The sequence below is a fragment of the Alligator sinensis genome, unplaced genomic scaffold (genome assembly GCF_000455745.1).
Source record: "Alligator sinensis unplaced genomic scaffold, ASM45574v1 scaffold54_1, whole genome shotgun sequence".
NCBI classification, from domain to species: Eukaryota; Metazoa; Chordata; order Crocodylia; family Alligatoridae; genus Alligator; species Alligator sinensis.
Window position 1 is genome coordinate 1852767 of NW_005841962.1, and position 7966 is coordinate 1860732.

The following is a 7966-nucleotide window of genomic DNA, read 5'->3' on the forward strand; positions in this document are numbered from 1 at the left end:
TTGAACAGGGTATCTTGAGTGATCTATCCTGTATTCATTATCTTCCCTGGCATCTACCATTATTGATTTAGTGATGCCAGAGGAAAGGTCTAACTGTTGTTCAACCGCTATTAATAGATCTGTCTACATAAATCTGTCTAGTCCCCTTTTGAACCTGGCTATGCTATCTGCCTCTATGACCACCTGTGGCAACAAATTCCACAAGTTAAACTACACAGTGCATAAAAAGTACTCTCTCTTGTTAGTGTTAAGAGTAACCATATCCAAATCTGTGGTGCGTTTTGTGACAGTTGAATGGAGAAAACTAAAGAAAATAAATTTTTATTTCTTCTCTTATAGTATTGACTTTTTATTTTTAAGAAATTAAATTATTTTAATTTCTCAGGCTTTTCTTGTTAAAAAATGGTTTTCCAGTAAGACTGCTTGGGTACTTTACCTGTGCTGATCTGTGACATTCTAGTTCTAAAAAAAATGCACATCTTACACATTTTAAAACTTCTTCAGAAGCTTTCATTATCAGCAAGAATAATGGTCCAGCATTTTCTGCACTAACCTGTGACCCAGGGAACTTTCTGTGTGGCTCTAATAATGAAGGCCAAGCTCCTCTATTAGAAAATGAGGTGCTTGGATATTACGGTGTTGGAGGCCATAAGCAAACCCAAAGATGGGTAAACACATCCAGGTGCATACTACTAAGAAACTAAATTAATTTTACAGCAACCTAAGCAACTTCTTTTATTAACCACAAACATTCAAAATGAAACTAAAATAAAAATTTTAATTTTCTTAACAAGGTAGGGGCAAAACATAAATAGGACAGTAAGACAGATTCTGCTTAGTAGATTCTGGATCTTTTGACATTGCTTGTTTCTCCAGGTGCTTTTCTCTTCTGTGATGATCTGATTCCAGGCTCTCTGCTATTTTGTAGGTAAGGAACAGCTTCTGGCAGACAGTAGCAATCCACTGGAGGAGAAGGCTCCTTCAAAAGAAGAAAATGGCTTAATCAAATTATGTGTGTAGCTGGAAGGTATTAAATTATTCTACCTGGCCTCTCTTTAGCAGCCAACTACCATTAAAAAGGGTTAATCATTTGGGACAGAATATGAAAGAATCAAACATAAAATATATGCCATGGCTAAGGATAAGAGAGTGATCCATCAAAGCTTTTCTGATCTGGCTTGGAATTATTAAAAGTTTCTCACTATCTAGCCTAGTAAGAAAATCTTGAGTGCACACTAAATTCCCTATCTAGTCATAGCAACATGTATCCAGTTTCAACACCAAAATAAGTTTGGCAATTTGCTGGTAGTCAGAACCAGAAATTTCTGGAAACTGAGCATGATAGCATTCTATATTAGAGTTTATCACCACTACTGGTAAACCAGCTTCAACTATGGCCGCTCTAATAGTGTCAACAGTTTGTGCTTCACCTTAAGTAAATGCAGGGCAGACCTCTATCCTGTAAAGTGTGATCTGTAGTTCACTATTAAATGTGATTTATAAGCTACTTGTTCTGAGTGTAGACCATTCGTGTTGTTAAAGCAAGTGGTACATAATGCCCTTGAGTATACACACCTGTATAAGGTAGTCAGCAATGTATTCAGGTTTCAAACAGTTCACTCCTTGGGCTGCAGCATCCACAACACTAACTCTGGAATCATCTGGTTTCAGTTTGCTGAAGTCAGCAAAAAGGTGAGTAGCTTCTTTAAACAAAGCTGAAGAATGACCTGGAAACACCTGCAGAATTAAACAAAGCCCCAGTTTATTTTTTGTGTCTACTGCCTGGTAAACTCATACATGAACTGTATTCATTCCGATAAGTAGTAGGACACTAGGAAATTGGAGACCCATTACTGCACAATGTTTCAGTGAGTGACAACCACCATCAAAAACAGAAATAAAACCCATCAGTACCTGAAAACAAATCTATAGTAAAAATACTTAATGAGATACAAAACTCCACACACCTTTGCACCGCCTGACTGAAGAAGACGCTTGAACCCTGCTTCCTTGGCTTTGTCAACATTCAAAATCACTTTCCAGCCACTGAATGCCCCCTGGATACAAAAATTCAGTTTTTAAAAAGTCACTGACATGAAAAAGAGTAGCTCACCAACCAACACCCCCACTCAAGGACAGCACCTGCAGACCACTGGGGATTTTTTTATTTATTTATTTTTTTAACAGCAGCAAAAGAACTAGGGGTGCACTGATAGAGATTTTTGGGACTGATACCAATATCTAATTTTTAAGGAGGCATATTGACCCATACCAATCCAATTTCTGATATACCATGGAGAGCTGCCTCCAGCTGGTAAGTCCATTGTGGTAGAAGGGGAAGGGGGCAGATCAACCCCTCCTGCAGTGAGGGAGAAGGCAGGGGCAGGCGCTGCCCAGCCAGGGCACAGAAACTGGATAGAGGTATGGCTTGTGGGGGGAGCATGTGGCCCTGGATCTGCGGAGCAAGGAGGGCCAGAGCTGGGCTTGGAGTGAGGGCTACAGAGGGGAACGCAGCCACCCCAAATCTTGCTGTAGCTCCCTTTCAGGACCGCTGCACACCCAGCACTGCCCTGGCACTTCCTGGCTCAACTTCCCATGCAACGCTTGGAGGGAGCCACACCTCTGTCCCGTGCCCACATGGGGGGAGGCAGGGGTAGAGCTGGAGCTATGGCAAAATCTGGGGTGGCTGCATCCCCCTCTATCCCCCACTCTGAGCCAGCCCCCAGCACAAAGAGCCTGGCTCCAGCCCATCCACTCCCCCGCCCCAGTTGCAAACAGTGGTGGGAGCCATGCCCTCCCCCCCCACCTCAGAGCCATGCCTCTGTCCCATGCCCAGCCCTGCCGCACTTGCTTCTGCCCCCTTCCTCACCGTGGGGGGGGGGGGGGGTTGATCTACCCCACCCTCAACCCCTTACCAGCTAGAGGCAGCTCTCCATGCGCAGCTGGGCTGTGCTCCTCACTGCTTGAGTGTTGCACTGAGGCTCCGTGCACACAATAGCATTTAAATTGGCCAAATGATCAGCCCCAATAGGCCGATTTCTGATACAGCCAATTTTCTTTATATTGGTACCAATCTGATATCGGACCAATGTATCGGTGCACCTCTAAAAAACACATTACATGCAATCTAAGGCTAGCCCCAGCCCCACAGGAATCAACCTCTCAACTTCATGGTGAGAACAAAGCTGACAGACTGCAAATGTTTGGCAACACATTTTCTAGTATCTCTCAAGACAGCTAGCTACCAGTGCAACAAAATGAGGATTATGAGAATTTTTTTATGCATATGTATGTTATAATATTAACATGCATATCAAGTACAGCCCTTATATGCCTGGTAAGATGCTAATGTACATCTCCCCAATCAGGAATTTTGCAACAGGTTCCCTATTTTACAGTAAAGATTGTTCAAACCCTTCAGTAATGCCTATTACGTTTGATGACTAAAAAATTCAAAAGTACTTAAGTACCATTTTCAAATGTGATTCGGACACTGGATCTCATTGAATGTCAAGGGTAATTAAGCTCCTAAAATATTCAGAGGTCTTGACATTTTTACTGTAAAATAAACATACATCTGTTGATCCAGATGTCTGAACAGTAGAAGCAAATGTTAAGCATAAAAGTGATTCTTTATATCAAGTTAATGATCTTCATAATGTTAAACAATGATAATTGCTTCTTTGATTTTTAAGTAACAGAATTCCAGTTTACAAAACGGTTCATAAGTGAGCTATCGCAGTCGCCTGTACCAACAAGCACCAAGACAATCTTCAATTATAAGGCTTGAAACTGACAATAGAAGATTTTAGGCTGAAAAGTTTGAACTGGGAGAAATCCAGCTATGACGTTTTGTTTTTAGATATATTAGCCCTCCAAGTATCCAAGATACTTGGAGCCCATCCTATTACAGCACTCCAAGCCCTGCATCAATTAGGTATACTATATCTGTATCAAAATACCTCAGCGATGCCAGTTTCTTGCTTCCTTTTATGGATGTTTTTCCTCCATCTCATAGCTGCAAGTGCTAGTTTCTTCTGGTTTACGTTGATTCCAGGTAATACATTGAGTATGGAGTTGCTTCCCCATTCATAATCTTCCTCCTAAAGCAATTTTTAATGCAAATTACAAAGGAACCTTACCAACTACAACAGTGGGAACAGGGCTGGCCCACAATTTTTTGGGGCCCCCTGCAAGATACAGTTTTGGGGCCCCCCAGATCCATCAAAACAATCAAAATTGCGGTTCACTGCGATATAAACTCACTGAAATAAAATAGGGCTGTGCTGTGTGCATGTGGGCTGGGCTGCGGGGGGTGGGGGCACCTGGGTTCCCTCCCCAGGGCTGGGGCAGAAGCGGAGCCAGGAACTCCCCTGCTTGGCTGGGAAGTGGCTCCCTGCCTGCATCAAGACCTTTAAACATTGCGCAGGCAGACAGGGGACAAGCAGGGCACAGCCCCTTGACAGCAGGGCCCTCTGTGGCCACAGGTTCTGCAGGATAGGAAGGGCTGGCCCTGAGTGGGAAACTGAAAATAGGAACAAAGTTCCTGTCCATGCTAGCTCTAGGTATCCATTTGCAGTTTTAATTATGGAGACAGTGGCTCTAGTTAAACAATTTTAAATTTTTCCTATGTATATAGTGCCTCTCCCACCAATTTTAACTAAATTATTTGATTCATTAAATCATCTTGCATACCGCTATATTTTTCTGGTTAAAACTAATAAACATAACTATTCAGAAGCAGAGAGTCTGAGATTGCATTTTTTCAATTCCTTCCTCTAATTTCTATTTTCATACACAAAAACACAAGTTCTTGCTTGTAACAGACACAGATTTCTGCAAAGCATCTAAACAGTATTCAAATATTTACGTAATAACAATTTCAGGGTGTTATTGCAAATGTCAATGTAGTATATGCAGGAATACCCATCTATAGCAAACATGCTTTATATGAAAAACAAAAATACAAAAGGGGGAGCTTGGTTGTTTAAACAGCTATATTTGTAAACTAATTCCTGATCTATCCCCTGGTTTTTAACTGGTTACTGTGCAGTCAGCATCTTGTGTAGACGCAGCCTAAGATAACCAATTAAAAACCAAGTGATAGATTGTTACTGTGCAGTCAGTTAGTACTTGTGTATACTGTGGAGTTACTGCAGAGCAACATTGCCGAACAGCTTTTAGATGACACTGTGTGCGCAGTAACTCATTACTACTGTGCAGTAGCATTGCATCACGCTTCGTGCGATGTGACGCTACTGTGCAGTCAGCATCTCATGTAGATACCTTAATTTACCAAAAGCACTCAAGAATCAATTTTCAACAGGAAGAAGCAACTATAGCTACACACCTCAGAAAACTGATTTTCAGAAAAGGTGTGCATTCAGCAATTCCCAAAATGAGGCCCCTTTCACTTGTCAACTATCGGGCCCCCAAAAATTACCAGTACATTTTGAGAATCTAGTCCTTACATTCCTGTTACTACCTGTTGAGGGCGTTTCAAAAGCACTGAAAAAAAATCAAAATACCAAAAAGAACTTTAAGATGCTGATATCTTAATAATGAAGTTACTTGCCTGTACAAAGCACCTGGCTGCTCTGCATGCTTCTAGGTAAGAACGGTGAAGGACCCATTTCCCAGCTGCCATTGAGGCCAAGAATTTTTCGTTTCGAAGAGGATGTCCCACAACAGTGTGTGTACAACTTGGATCAAAACACTGCTTCTCCAGCACTATCCCACCTTGAAACACAGGAATGAGTTTGATTTGGGTTAGTTCAAGTAAAGTGCACTGCAGAGAGGATAAGTGAAAGAATGAAGAAATGTGCGAAATTAACGTGTTACATTTCTATTATTAAGCTACAATTCTATCCAGTTAGAAACCTGCGTTGTTACAACAACATACATGGAAGCCAGAGGAAGAGGAGGAGGTAACTGGTGGAAAAGACACACAAAGCCACTTTAGCACAAGCAAGCTTGTGGTTGTAGCAGGGAAGATTTAAAGGGAAGGAGAGAAATACCAGTGGTGCATAGGCAGGCACAATTCTAAGGACAAAGAGGAAACTCCATAGACAAATGCCAGGAGACAGAAAAATGAGCTTTGTCATTTTGTAACAAGACTGTTCCTTCAAGAAGTGAAGGACCATCATGAATTTTGGGACTACCAATTTGATACCTCATAGTAAATCAGTGAAATAGCAAGAGGCCCCTCTCTGGCCCAAAGACCCACAAACAATTTTGAAAGTTTCAGGGACATTTGGTACCTAGTTCTTCAATCAGATGACAGTAGTCAAATCGCTCTTGAGGATTAAGAGAAGACAGCTGGAATTTACGCTGCTTTTCTGGTTCTTCATCAACCTCATCTGCTATAACAACCTACAATACAACAAAAGTTTAGGGGAGAGTAGGGTAGAAAGATTAAAACTGATACTCAAGCTATTTCTCTACTTAGTATCTGAGATAGTTATTACTACATTAAGTTTTCTTTAAGCTATGCAGTTTGAGAAGGGAAAATCAGAGCCACCAGTTAGAAAACAAAGAAGGCCTGGCTTTCCACTAGCAGGTTTCTCCCAAATTGAAAATTTTTCTAATGTGCATAGTAAAACTTGCACTTAACATCCTCTGGTTTTACCCGTCTTCTGGGTATTCTGTTATCTGTTATTCCTTCAATTATTGATTGAAAAGCAAGCCAGATATAGAAAAATCATTGGACACAGTTGTTGCCCTGCTTCCCCACATCCAAGCTTTCTACAATGGAAAACTAACAGCAGCAAAACCCCAAGATGAGGCTTCTCATAATTATTCCCAAGTAAAAAAATTTCCCAAGTAAAACTGTTGAAGTTACCACATGCTTTGTGCTGCGCTGCCAAAAACGGCACCCAGCAAAGCTTACCCATCTTACTTGTAGTGTTGGGTGAAAGTGCAGTAACATAACTAAGGTGCTATCTTGCACAGCACATTGTAGACACAGCATTTCAGTTTAGGAATCCGACACCTTGTATGGTGGGCTCTGCTCTTTTCCATAGGGCATGGCTCTTTTACTTGCATGCCACTTGAGTGGAAACTAGTTTCAGATGCTACTTTGGTTTTACTCCTGGGTATTTAAAAAACAGACCAAGTGGTCCATGCTCATGCGTGTCCTGGGCTTTGTGCTGAACAGTGACAGAACCTTCCCCCAAGACCTGTGAAATACTGCATTACTGCTGGCATGTCCTTTGCCAAAAGTATCTGTTCATTTCTGTGCCAATGAAAGGGTGAGCTGGCTGCAGTGGTCCAAAGCCAACCCACTCTTCTTAGCCCATTACCCCATCTGCACTCTGCCAGGGGATTGATGTGCCAAAAACAAGGGAGCAGTCCTTCCTGGTGCTTTTGGGAGTCTGGGACTGAAGGGTAAAGTTTAGAGCACCAGGCAAAAATGCTAAGTGCCTCTGCCCAGCACAGTGTGGTCACATAGGAGAGGGAGTATAAACGTACACCTTCAGTCCCAGAACTGCTGCTTGTGATGAGGTGGTATGAACACCAGGCAGTAGCAAGGAAAATGGAAAGTGCACACCAGTTGACTCAGCAGCTCAGTAGTTTTTCCTCTGTGCTCTAGTTTGCAGGAAGATTTCTAAAAAAGAGTTTCTTTTTCTGCTGCCAGGAATTGGATCAAATTCAGTTTTCTAGGATAGAAACAACTCAATGACTGACAGATTTGATCTTTTCTCAAAGTGCAAAATACAGCTGAGAATCCCTGTCAGAATGGCAAGCCTGCCTGTTCCAAGCAAAACTCATTCACTAATGTGAGGAAGTATGCCACTAAACCTTGTATCCTTCCATTGCTTGGGCTTTTCAGCCAAATCAAAAGCAAGATTAGTTTCTCAAAGTCCTCTGTGCACTTTTAAAACAGATTCTTGGCAGTGACAGATCCACAGTTTGTATTTCAGCGCTACTACAACAGTGTCAAAATGATTACTAGAAACCACTCTTT

At 41.8% G+C, this 7966-nt stretch overlaps 1 protein-coding gene across 4 annotated transcripts in view; it reads right to left on the reverse strand.

Annotated features, from left to right (window-relative positions):
• Positions 1-758: 758 nt before the first annotated feature.
• The window catches only part of TOPBP1 (DNA topoisomerase II binding protein 1), a 40327-nt gene continuing 33119 nt past the window's right edge, over positions 759-7966 (reverse strand). For all 4 annotated transcript variants that reach the window (XM_025200277.1, XM_025200278.1, XM_025200276.1 and 1 more), the window contains 6 exons: positions 6261-6372; positions 5576-5739; positions 3963-4103; positions 1968-2057; positions 1576-1737; positions 759-979 (listed from right to left, as the gene is read on the reverse strand). In XM_025200277.1, coding sequence (XP_025056062.1) covers positions 836-979; positions 1576-1737; positions 1968-2057; positions 3963-4103; positions 5576-5739; positions 6261-6372 — 813 coding nt within the window. In that variant the 3' untranslated portion in view covers positions 759-835. The remainder of the gene's footprint in view (positions 980-1575; positions 1738-1967; positions 2058-3962; positions 4104-5575; positions 5740-6260; positions 6373-7966) is intronic.